The sequence below is a fragment of the Tinamus guttatus genome, unplaced genomic scaffold, assembly GCF_059628265.1.
Source record: "Tinamus guttatus ecotype Peru unplaced genomic scaffold, ASM5962826v1 Tinamus_guttatus_pri_ptg000649l, whole genome shotgun sequence".
In the NCBI taxonomy this organism is placed as follows: domain Eukaryota; kingdom Metazoa; phylum Chordata; class Aves; order Tinamiformes; family Tinamidae; genus Tinamus; species Tinamus guttatus.
In genome coordinates, this window is record NW_028289183.1 from 890,563 (window position 1) to 904,100 (window position 13,538).

Sequence of the window (13,538 nt, forward strand, 5' to 3'; positions counted from 1 at the left end):
ACTAGTCTGGAAATATTAGCACACCCCTACTATCTTCTCTTTTCTCTGACTGAATGGGAAATATATCTGTGCTACTTCATATATCCTACTCCAATCACTGGTTAGAATGAAAAACTTCTAATCAAAGAAGTGACGAAACATTGACCTAACCACGAAGGTCATATTTGTGCAAAAGCTGTAGTGCTCCCTCAGTGCTCACATTCACTGTAGTACGAATGCTTATGACATTTCAATTTGAAACAAAAGCCATTTAAAATCCTTACAACTATCCTTGTAGGAAATAAGAAAAAGACAAGAACTTACCTCTGTGAATGATTTTCAAGTTTTCTTTTAAGTGGTTTAGTGCTTTCACAGTCTAGGAAAGAAATATAAAATTAAAAAGTAAGCCAATGTCATAAGATTATTATGATTATTAAACTTTTGGATCTCCAGTAATGGGAATAGGAGAAGAATACTGAAGGCATTAAGATATCAATCCTGTAATACGTTATATAATGAAGCGTTTTTCTTGCATTTTTTTAATACAGAGGTGATATAAAAGAGGGCATGTGTTAAGTAAGACATATCAGCTGTCGCAAATTAAGTTTGGAAAAGGAGAACGAGATGAACTTGAATAATTCCTGATATTAATCATTTTTAGTAACATAATTTAAGCCCTATGCTGTATTTTTTACTACATTACAAGGCCCCTGATCTGCCATTCTCATTCTACTGCCAAGCACCACCTCATCCCACTGTGTGAGCAGCAGCAAAGGGGCCTGTTCTGCTTTACCTGTTTGCCATCAAATGCAAGAGATGCCAGAGAGCCTTATTTCATAGGACTGTTATAAAAGTATTGGAAGTTTATCATTTTTTTTCATGAAAAAAGAATGAAAGGAAGGTGAAGATGGTTTTGTTCTCTCCAAGTTGCTGGGATTCAGGAAATGGGGAAAATCTTCTTTATGGACTGGTTACAGTGCCCAGCACCTGCTTCTCTATCACGCAATACACTATGGGACAGTTAGTTATTAGCATACTCATCACCATTAAAGTCAATATAATGACAGCAGTTTTGCTGCATGCAGGGTGGCCAGCTTTCTCACAAGCAAGTGAAAGAAATTTGAGTGTTTAAGTTATCTTAAAAAATGTACAAAGAAGATTTAATAAAATACTCACAGCTAAAGTGATTTTGCCTAAGATTTCTTCTGGAATAACATCATCTAATACACTATATACATATTTGTAAAACTTATCAAACGAGGTAGACATGAGCTCCATACAGATCCAACAGTCACCCTACAAAAAGAAATAATCTCTGTTACTGTCAAGCTAAAATAATAAACCAAAATTTGGATAACATACAGAAATTCTTTGAACTGAGTCAAGCACATAAATAAGCAACATACATTTAATATGAAAGATTCAATTCCTGTTGATTAATTTTAGTGATCAGACTAGTTTTATTGATCAGCTCAGCAGCTTTTCTGCTAGTAGTAGTCAGCGAGGGCAGCAGAAGAATCACTCACACATGTACCTCTCCCCAACTCCCAGTTACCAGTGGAGAGGTATAACCAGCCAGCTTAGACTTCACATTTAATTTAAGATGTCTGAAGTTAGATGAATGCAAACCTCAAAAACTGCCTGGCTCTCAAGAAAACTGACAGCATACTGAAACACTAACATACACAATAAGACTAAAAAATTCCTTGGAGTTTATGGCAACTGTACAGAGGATGTTTCATACAAGACTAATAGACAGGATATGGGCAAAAGAAAATGTAAGTAAATCCAAGTATGAGCTATCTTCACTTCTGATTTACATTTTACAATTTAAAAGAATGTAAAGGCAGAGAAGTATAAAACAAACAGACAAGAAACTTTGTTCAATCAAAACCTAAACTAAATCAAACTATCAGAAAAATAACATGCTATTTTTTTCGAAACTCTCCCCGAGATCTGTGAATATACCCCACACTGTGAAGTTTCTGGGGATGAGAAATGGATCTCTTTAAAGATGATCTACAAAAGGATTTCATTTTTTGCTCTAATATGTATTCACATATGGTGAAGACTGGCTTATCCATGGATTAATCTTAATTATTTCAGTATTTCTGAATGTTTTATGTACAGCTGAGGACAACACATGGGTTTGTGTGAGCTATTCATGGTGGATTCTAAAGCACTTACAGCAACTTTTCATTGCGACAGATCCTAGAACCAGAACTGTCTTCAACAGAAACAACATATTCTTTCACACACTGTAGTGTAAGTGCTAGAAGTGAATTAACTTTCAAATACTAAGTGTAGAAACACTTCTGTAAAAAGCAAAACCTAATGTAGGCAACATTGGCTTCATCTACCTTGCTGTTGGGGAGTACAGGTCAAAGGGTTTCTGGTTATGAGTAAGCTCCACTCTCTTGTGATATAAGTAGTAACAAATATTGAAGACATTTCCCTATATAATAATCTTATAGAAGGTAAAGTTTTTCCGAACGGACAAAAACCAAGCCAAGCTATTTGTTAATATATGGAAAAGAAACCAGAAGGAAACTGGAAGATGCACAGTGGGAAGTTGCGACAAAGGCCAGCGCACTCACCTAGCAAACCTCGAGTCACCTCTGTCTGAGGTGTTCTCCTCAAACACCTCCAGGCGTTTGCAGCAGCCAGGAGGAATTCTAAACTTACATTCACATGATTAAAAAAAGTTTGTATAGCCATGGTTTTAAGATCAAAGGTTTGTATAGCCATGGGTTTGAAGTTAAAAAAGGATTTTGGACTTACTGAGAACGAGCTCCTGTGAAACATAAGCCAAGGAACTTAATCGGTCAGACCTTGCACCTCCAGGCCAAATGCTTGGTTTAGTTGGAACAGAACTGCGCAGAAAAGGTTCCCTCAAATGCTGTTTGCTTGCCCACTATGGTGCTGAGTATCAGCAGAAGCAATGGTAACATCCAGCTCTGCTGGGTTACTCACACACATGGAAAACTGTTTTCAGCAATGATGAATAGAACACAACCTCTTGTCAAAGGAGCTGGGTTGCCTTTGAGAAGATACACCTATTTGGAGAAGCAGTTACCAGACTCCCTAGGAAGGGCTGAGTTTCTCCTGTACTAGCCAGCGGGGAAGGCCCTAGAATTACAGTCATGGGAGGGCCCATTTTACACTGCTCCTTTAGTACCAGGTTTTTTATTTCAGCACATGGTAAAGCAGGATCTAATGACACCTGTCTAAGGGGAACGGGTGCTAAAAGCCTGGACCTAAAAAACAAGCATTTCACCTGGAGCAACACAAAAGCAACTGCTTTAAGAGACATCATGGCAGAAATGGTGATAGAGAAGTCACAGAGAAGGAGGAAACTGCAGCATGGGAGGACATTTCAAATAACTGACATGAAACATGGAGAAAGGAGCAAAGCTGAATCAGGCAGCTGGAGAAAGAGAACAAATTGGCAATGCTTAAGTCTGGCTGAGAACCTGTCCAAATTTAAACTGTAGAAATGAGGTCAGGCAATGAATGTAGAACTCGGTTTTCTTTTTCAGCACTGACAACAAATGCAAAGTGTTATTGCTGCATTTCATATTACCAATAGTGGCTCAAAGAAGGATAAGGATTCAGTGGTAGTTATGTATATAAATTAAATGAAACTTGAATCACTAACTAATCCTTAAAAACCTAGATGAAATGAATGAAAGCAAGCATGGAACTGCTCTACGGTAGAGTTAGTTAAGATACTGTTACTGTTTTTACCAGGCTTACATAAAAATCTCCGTACAACAAGGAAATACAACAAGGGAAACATGCCCTTTCATACTCATAGACCAGATAATGTGCAAAGAGCAGGTTGTAGGTCCCTTACATTTCTCCTTCTAGTGTCCTAGGTTTAGGCTGCAGTGGAAGCATTTACTGAATAACTCTTTCTACAGTATATGATATGCATGTGTATAAAAGGGCCAGGCAAAATTACAGCCCCTGGCCTAGCTACTGTTGATACTGCTTCTTTCAAGAACAGTCATGAAACTTGGTATCTGCCTCAAAAGAACAGAGCAGAGCTGTAGGAGACACCAAGAGTAATGGGAAAGAAGATCAAAGGTCCGGAATGGGTCTTGTCACATGGACTTGTCAGATTGGAAAAGACATGACAGAGGGGGAATACAACAAAGGTCCATGAAATCCTTGGTGGTCTGGAGAGAAGGAGTAATGGTCGTTTGCTGTCTCTTCAGATACAAAAGCTAGAGGTACCACCCAAAACTAGCAGAAAGCAAATTCAAAATAAACCAAAGTGGCAGGACAACCAAAGATAGCAGTTGCACTGGAAATATGAAAAATGTACATTCATTTAAGAGAAAAATGAATGTTTTCATGGAAAAGTAATCCATTGAGAATCACTATGTATACAGGTACTAATTCTCCCTCTGAAGACACCCACTACATATAACCAAAGCCTGAAGGGAAGAATCACGTAAGCTTCTGTTAGCAAAAACTCTGGGCCATTGCCAAAGACAGGACACAAGCCTAGCAATTCCATTCTGAACAACTGTAGTTGCCCTCATATTCTGCAGGTACAAACCACTAAAGATGAAGCATGTCAGCCAGGAGTCTCCTGACACAGCCCTGATACACGGTATGTATGTCAGAAGCTTATGAGGAGCTTATGAGGATCCGTGGCTACTATCACTGCAGCAGCTTTGCCGCAGGGGTGCCGAGTTTGTGCAGGACTTTCATTAGGCTGCATGTGGTAACAGCTCATATGAAGCACATTTGTGATCAAACGGGGTGTTGCAGAGTGGCAGCAAAAGCTCTGGAGAGCCACAAACTCAGGAGCTGCTCAGAAGGAGGGAATGGCAGGAAGGAAGGAGTGACTGACACATGCAGACAGACTGGATAGTGAGTGGGAGAGCACGCGCTCAGTTGCGCTCAGACATCTGGGCTGCTTACTTAAATATGCTTGATTAAAAGTGGAGGTCTAAAAATACCAACACAAATTAACTTTCTCCTCCTCACTGCAAGTGGAAAACTGTAAAAAAAAAAAAAAAAAGGAAAAAGAAAAGAGAAGAGAAGCAAAATACAAACTCTGCTATGAATGAAGCAAGTTTGGAGTGCCCACCTCTCTGAAGAGTGCGCCATAAAACTGAACAATATACGGGCAGTCACTGCTTCGCATTACTACATCAAGGTCCATCAGAAGCTGCTTCTGCTCCTTCTCATCCACTGTCGACCGAATTCTCTGAAAGAGGAAGATTAGCAAAGATTTTATCACTTACACGTCATTACTGTGCTTAAGAATGACTTTTGGAGAAACATGCTAGGGACCCCAAACTCAAAGCTGAGCACATAATCCCCAAAGCAGGCTCAAACACACTCTGGAGAATTAAACTATGGTCTCAAATAAGACAAGACCTGCGACTGAGAACCCTCCAGGCCATTTAATTTGGCCTATAAAATCTCAGATCAAATTCTACTCTAGTCAGCATTTCCACTTTCAGTTGAAATGTCAGCATTAATTGCAGCCCAGAGATTTCACTGAAACCTGCAACAAAACACTACACTTAGGCTTTCTTTTCAAAAGTAATTCCCACATAGTTGCTATCCATGTTAGGTGGGACACAAAGACAGTTTTGAAAGGTAACCATGAAATACTATGTTTAAAATTACTAAGGAAAGCCCAGAAGATAAAGTGGCTCCCTCCACCATGTCTACGCTACATTAGTGCATGTGCTCATTGCTTATCTCGGACCAGAAGGTCTTTATTGGGCAGAATACGTCTGGCATGGTGAAAAGGGACCAACATGTCACCCAGAGAAGACATGGTAATTTTAGAGAGGAGACTCTTCTCATAAAAACTACCTTTGAATTCTTTCTTAGCATTGGCCTAGGTATTACTAGCAGCATACAAAGGCCTGTATAATTTCAATAATTTTATCTTCCTAAAACACTGATTAGGCAAGATCACCTCATTAACAGCCCAGTTTCAGAGGCAAGGGAAAACATACTTTTTCCCATCTTAAAAAAAAAAAGAAAAAAAGAAAAAAATAATTGAAAACCCTAGGTTATTTACTTTTTAAAGGCTACCGTAACACTGAAACGGCTCAAATCAGAAAGACACAGCTGTCATGGAAATAATCTCCATTGAAGGACACTTTAGCACCACATCCCAGAAAAGTCTGATTTGGGTTTGAAAGAAAAGTACAAGCTTGAAAATAGGAAACTGTAGAATTTTAACCATGCAGCCTGTTAAATGAAGGATAGGGTAGACCATCCACACTCTTTTTCTGTAATGTTGCAGATATATTTAGCATCTTGTGGTAATTAATCCATTCCCTAAAATGGAGGTGAGGAAAAATGAGATGCTGAAAATGTGACTCACGTTGAGAAATCATTAAAAAACATGGAAAAAACTGACAAGAAGTCCAAGCCAACAGAAGCAGCCTGGGCTCTCTTTCAGGAAAAACTGCTGGACTATCCAAAAAGAGATTATTCGAGATACTACACAGGTTGTGGGGAAAAATATGCATGATAGTAGCACCCACTTCCACCCCCATTTCTTAGCAGAGAGCTCCGTGCCCTGTGTGCAACCTCTGGTAGCAGCAAGACCACACAAACAGAGCAAGCAAAGGCTAAATACATGAAGGCACTTTCAGGGCTGGCCATTTATATTGCATCATTTGAAAAATCAGCAACACAATTATGTACTTTAAGACTATTTTGTGATGACCGCCACAAAATGAGGACAGTATTGACACTACAGTTTTCCTTACCTTTGGTGTATCCTGATATTTTGGCATTTCACCATTAATTCTTAGTTTTCCAGCTTTAGTTTGGCCTAGACCAATAATCATTATGTTTATACTGCCCTTTTCCTTCCCAATGAAGTCTAGAGTACTTGGGAAAACTGGCAAGGGACTTGTCCAGCGCACCAGGAATCTGTAACAACCACATCCTGCAACACAATCGAGTGGGTGGCATTTTGTAGTTGCAAGCAGAGCAAGAAGATGGCTCAAGGGACAACTAATAAAACTAAAACACTTCACCTCTAGGTCACTGGTTCAAATCTATTCCACAAAGCTCTGTCCTATCAGTGAAGAAAGTCTGATAAGTTTCATCAATTCTTTGTCTTATGCCTAAATTGTATAAAGCAGTACAAAACCATCTGAGATATCAAAGACCAAGCAGATGCAATGTTACCTTCCAGATGGCTCACCATCAGCACTGCGAGTATGAAATAATATTGCCACTGCTGTGACATGGACAAAAAATGATGGATTCAAAGGACACTATGGTGGGATCTGTCAGGAACAGCCGAGGCTCTCATGGAGATGCTATCCATTTCAAAAAAGTTCAGGAGCAGGTGAGGAGCAACATTGAAAAAAGCTTTTCACCACTTTCCACTGCAACTCGGAGATCCCTGCTGTGCCATCTTTAGCTCCCTGCTTTCTGAAAGCCTCTCAGGGTGTTTGGCAGTCTCACCAACTTCTTTCTGCATTCCCATCCTAGCTTGCTTCTCAAACTCTACAGCTTCACCTGAAAGTATCTCTTCCTACTTCTGACATTTCCTCCTCTTCTGTTACTTCTCCAGCTTCACAAGGCATGCAAGATACCTGTTGTATGGAGGACATGATTGTAACTGCACCCCAGAACAACGCTGAACCCAAAGATTCCTCCTTTTTCCAAACACATTATCCCCAGAGCGAAATAGAAGTGGCGGGAAATTGCCTAAAGGAGAGGGGGTCAGATATAATGCAGAATTTGCAGGCAGAATGGGGAGTTGAATGATGCCTTGAAACGCCAGCAGACTCCTCAGCAAAGGACACTTCAGAGAGTGAAAATAGCTACACATTGCAGGACTGGGGGAACGGCACAAGGGTGCTCAAGACCAGAGATTTGCAAGTTCAAGAGGAGGGGAAAAAAAGACCGGAGGCAGCCTGCAGCACAGCTGCCGAGCTGGGGACAGCCCTGGCCCAACACGACGGCTCTGTACAGCCAGGGTGCACCAGGGAGCCTGCGGGAGGTATCCCAACCCACCAGCGACGGAACGAGCGTTCGCCAGCGAAACAAGAAAAGGAGAAACAGCAAAAGGGGCTGAGGTGAACAGCGGCCACTACCCAAACAGCACAGGAGGCCCAAATGAAGACGTGTTATCTAATTCCCAGCCAATGCAAGACTGCAGTAGCTCTCAGGCTGAACCCCCTGAGGATGCAGGAGATGGTGGAGGAAGCGAGGCCAGGCAAGGCAGACTGAGAATGCCACGTAGGAGAGGGATGGAAAGGTCTGACTTAGCTCCAGGTCTTTCATCTCCCAGCCTGGTTACTCTGCTGCATCAAGTCACTGTCATAGCCAAAGAAGTCACGTACATGAAAAAATGTTTTTGTAGAGGCTTACGGGAAGTCCCTTTTTAACATTTCTTTTTTTTGGCCTCAAACTTAAACTGCATCAAATCCTCCAAGACAAAATTTCAGTATAAATCCAGGTTGAGACAAAGCCTTCCGATGTCAGAAGCAAGAATTGTCTGCTCTGCCCTAGGTAGCATCAACAGGACCGAAATCATCCCCCAGTCCCACCATGCACAGGAAAAGATTCAGGTGCAGTGGGCAGTCAAAAATAATAATAATAAAAAAAAAACACCCAAAAAGCTATAAACGCCAAACTGAAAACAAACTTCTTGAGCTGACAGCAAGAACAGTGCTGTTCTGTTCACATGTCATAGGACTCACAGCTGTCCTCAGCTGTGTTCAGCTAAAAAGCACAGCACAGCAGTGCTTGCCAGAGTCACTGAAGGGCTGGATATTATCTGGGGAATTACAGTGATTTAAGGATGCAAAATGGCCAGGAAGAAGGGTGTTTTAGCCCATTCACTGCTCAGGAAGAGAAGGTTTACTCACCCATCTGAAATATTTTTACTGCTGACAGAAGTATGCAAGGTCTTTCACTGATCCCAAATAGCTTCCCATCTCCTTTAACAAGGCTTACTCTCTCTCCCCATTTCCTTTTAACCTCTTTCTCATCCTCTCCTTTCTCTGTGCAGTATCAGCAATCCTTGGAGCGCTGATCTGCCTCTCAACTAGCTACCAATACAGATGAATGACAGAGGAAAATCTGCTTAATAAACAATAGCAAAAAGGCATCAAATTCAGAGAGGATACATGTAAGTGCAAAGAATGGAAATAATACTTTAAAACAAAGCCATATCCCAGCTTGCAAAAGTCCCTAGACTTCTCTTCAGAAGTCATATGGGAAATAGGAAGGACAGAGAAATTTGCCCCTTGACTGAACTTAATACACTAATGTGTCATCTCGGTGGGTTTTTACGAACTATCTGGCTGCAGGATGAAGAAATTATGGAGGCATAAATAAATGTTACATTTCTGCTCTCAGGGATATCTGATATATGGCAACCTGTTTCAAAGTGGGAAACTGCTATCAGAGAAAACAATCTGCAAAAGCCAAGCAAAGACGTGAACATCTATTTAAAAGCAATGGAGAAGAGAGTAAACAGCAAATACAAAGCAAAATGATGTGAAAGAAGCACTATGCTTTGAGCAAAAAATGGCTCCACAGCTTACCAAGTCCTCTGGGAAGTACAGGAATCTTTTATGAATATTTGATAAGCTTGACATCCTACTGAATTTTATGCATCTCCAAACAGCACCTTGACCAGCTTCTCTGATTCCTCAGCTGATCTTGAAATTGCTTCTGATTTTTTTCAGGACAAGCTTATACAAGAAGAAATAGAAGGCTAACAAAAAAATGGTCAAAATACTGTAGGAATAAACAGGAAACAAGAAAATGGAAACCAGGTCAAAGGGCATTGGCTGGAAATGAAAACTAGACTAGGCAATGCTGCAAAGAAAGGCAACTGGATTGATTCATTCGGTAGATACTGGAATATGAAGAAAATTCTGGTGTATAAACAAAAAATATATATTTTCTTGGGTAAGGGAGAAGTGAAACACAAGGATTCTGGACAAAAATGCCCCTTTCCCAATTCACTTACATTCCTAGGCCCAGTAATTTCTGACAGAAAAAAAACATTCAATAGAAAAGTGGTGTAAGATTCTGCCCTGTGGCCACGACAGTATGTTTGAGGGTTAGCTGAACCACCAGCCATTCTGCCAGTCTCTTGACGGTTGATTTTTCAGACAGTTTAAAACAACAGAACAGGAAGAGGAAGAAATAAGTAGAAAATCCTAATACCAAAACCCAAATATCAGAGGATTTCCCTACTAACAATGGTCTAACAAAGAAGGTCTAAGGATGCTGATCTGATAGGAGAGAGGGTTTGGGCACAGACATCTGAACTGCACGTTTTTGCCAACCTTCCGAGGGCTCAAAGATGTCACTGTCACTCTCAGACTTCTAATCCTTTGCAGATTAAAGGTTCACTATTCAAAATATGATTATTTTCAGGGTGAACTCTTCAAAGAAGAAACTCTCCTAGCCTCCAAGGGATCTTTCAAACATCCTAGGTAATAAAATGCACACTATGTACAACATGTACTCCTTAAGTAATAAGCGTCCTGTTCCAGCAGCAAGAATACTGCCTAGCTTTCATTCAGGTTTAAGCTTTTATTTTATTTACACACATTTATACCAGTCTGGAAAATCAAGTATGTCAAAGATTTTCAAAGCCCTTTTTTTGGGACAATGATCGTTAAGGTCAGAAGAAAACCTAAGAACAGGAAAACAAACAAACAAAACCCTCACGTTCTCCTGAAATTTCACTTGAATGAAATGGGGCTTCTCTAAACTTTCTTTGATATACCAAAGACACTCGTATCATCAAGGAACAAGGTTCATAACCAACAAGGAGCGGTAAAACACATAGTGATATGAGGGGCAAATACCAAAGCAGGCTAGAAAATGGCACATGTTGTGAAGTCTCTAGACATGAACCGAAACAACCTGGCCATATCCTGGGAAAGGAGTAGGGTTCTCTGCAATGCAGACCAAGAAGTCAGACAGATCCATGAGTCACTTATGAACTTCTATGGACTGGCCAAAAAGAGTTACGATCAAAAAGAAAATGAGAAACTAGAAATAAAGTCAGAGGACACCAGAACTGGTAACCAGAATAGGCAGAAGTGTGGAGCAAAAATTCTGTTGGGGCTGTTGGCTAATGCCTGCAGCTTCCTTCACAGAAAACATGGAGTCCAGAAGAGAAATCTGCCAAGGAGGTGAGCAGTGAACGTAGGACCAACTTTGTCATCATGGATTTGCACAGACTGGGCTGCTACTGGACAAACTTGAGCTGTCTCTCTTCTATGTGGGAGAGTCTTCACTTAACATGGATGCTAATAAATTCTCAGAAAAATAAACAGTTTCTTCTGGCAAGCAGAAGACTGCAATACTAGCTGCCTGACAGGAAGGTCTGTGAGAGAGTATTATTTTTTATTAAGATTGTGAAAACATACTACAACTTTTCCCAGGGAGAGAGAATAAAAGGTTTGGACACTAATCCTTCACATTTCTCTTCCGGCTCCTTTGCTGTCTCCTTTCTGACATCTCTAGGAAAAGGCCTGCTTCGCAAGAGAGGGTAGGAGGTGCAAAAGCATCGCAGAAAACACCGGCCATCGACCTCCCAGAGGACAGCCCAGCTGCCGTCTCCGCCTCTGCGGTGGCCATCTTGCTGCTCCGGCCTCTGGCCTGCCCCTTGAGGAGTCTTGGTAATGCCTTTTTGATACTCAGGTGTGTGTTTATAGAGGCAAAGAACGAAAAAAGGTGAGGAAAGCAAGGAGCAGGCTCGTTACCAAAGGCCCCTGCTTGCTCAGCAGGGCTCTGGGAGGCCGGAGGCTTTGCTGAAGTGGTTTCACACCAGGCACATTCTCCTCTTCTCCCCCTGACGTCTCTGTACCAGTTGAGAGTTCTCTGACTCATGCAGAGGACTGGCAGGGCTGCTGGTGTGAGCAACCAGACACCCTCATTAAAGGTGCTAGAATCAACGCTGCCAGGATCCATAAATTGGCTGAGTAGGCCAAACTGCCTGAAAGACAAGGAAACTGGAAAGCAAAAGAGAACTGCATCTCCCTCTGGTTATTCTGGTCATCTTTTAGCACATGCGGGATGACAGCAGAGGCTGAGTGGCTTTCCCTCTGTGGTAAGAAATGTAGACAGTGAGGGAAGCAAAAGGCTTTGATGAGAGAGCTCAGGAATGATGCAAGTGAGGACCAGACGGCCAGCAGCAGGAGCCTGGGTGCTCGGCAGCATCTGTGTCACACAGAGAATGACTTACACAAAGCAGAGAGAAACTGGAAGGCTAAACTAAACCAAGCTTCAGAAATCAAAGACTGCAGAACCCCGTAAAAGTGGTGTGACAGGCTAAAAAATAAAAGCCAGAGGAAGGAGTTGGAAAGAGCACCTGGTTGTGTGCTATGGAAGAGACACATCTGCACAAGGTGAGAGGTGACAGGACAACTGTGCAGAATCCCCCGTCTGCCTCCACGTAGCAAGAACTGCAATCAGAGGGAAAGGGAGCACATTTGCATCTGCTCATGAAAATATAAACGTGGCATACTTGCAGAACAAGCAGAAGTTTAACCTGTCCACAGCAGAAGGAGGCTGAGAAGTCACAAGGGGTGGCCCTCTGAAGACAGCAACTGCAAACAGGACTTGGCCCTTTCAGAAACACATGGAGGAAAACTTAAAGATGCTTTGGAAAGCCGCCGTGGGTAGTGATGGCAGCTGGAGGAGGCCTATGTACCAATTTCCTCTGCATCTAACTAGCAGCTTCTGGAGACATCTCTATTTCACTCACCAGTAGAGAACAGCCAACAGCTTTTGGCTTCTGGCCTCCAAAAGCTATTTCCTCCAGCTGAATGTCCTTCCAAGGATGATTTTCCTGCTGCACTGATGTTGCTGTAATCAGCTCTTGGGGAAGCAAAGGAAAAGCAGAGCAGGTCCACCAAGTAAGGATGAGGGCTTGGAAATTCTGCAGGATTAAAAGCAGTCCCGAATGCCCTGCATATAGCACCATGCCATGGCAGTGAGTTATGAGCAGGTGCCATTTAGATCTTAGCTATGATCTGAAAGCACTACCTGAGCACTGTACTTGCGTGATTTCCTCTCAAGCAGCCATTCCCCTTCTAAACCTCCCTCTCTTACAGAAGGGCAGCGAGTGGAGGGAGAAAAAAATCCAAAAAAAAACAACGTAATGGGGAAAGTTCCTGTCTATAAAAGCAAGGAGAGACCATAGGGAGCAGATGACTTACTTAAATGCAGGTGAGGAACAGGGGCTTCTCCAAGCAACAGCATCATCAGCTGTCAGGACACTGCAGGCTTGAGTGACACACCAGAGCAGAAGGTACACAGGGCTCACAAGGTAGAATAAGATAGTGCAAGGGCACAGAGAGAAATGCACAACCTAGACTGCCCCAAAAGAAACAGTATAAGCAATCTCAGAAAGACAGACTTAATAGTCTGGGATCAACCCTGCCTTGAAAACTATCTATAACTATTCCAGCCTGGGAGACCTCACACACTGTTGCACTCACAAATTTTCCTTTTCTCAGTTTCATGCTATATCTCCCCTGGGCCATAGAGAACAGTCTTTTGTTTTGCTGCTTGAAGCT

At 41.9% G+C, this 13,538-nt stretch overlaps 1 protein-coding gene across 6 annotated transcripts in view; it reads right to left on the reverse strand.

Annotated features, from left to right (window-relative positions):
- Positions 1-13,538, reverse strand: part of MAP2K4 (mitogen-activated protein kinase kinase 4) — a 76,463-nt gene that overhangs the window by 16,674 nt on the left and 46,251 nt on the right. For all 6 annotated transcript variants that reach the window (XM_088535936.1, XM_088535933.1, XM_088535934.1 and 3 more), the window contains 3 exons: positions 5,084-5,203; positions 1,156-1,275; positions 304-355 (listed from right to left, as the gene is read on the reverse strand). In XM_088535936.1, coding sequence (XP_088392062.1) covers positions 304-355; positions 1,156-1,275; positions 5,084-5,203 — 292 coding nt within the window. The remainder of the gene's footprint in view (positions 1-303; positions 356-1,155; positions 1,276-5,083; positions 5,204-13,538) is intronic.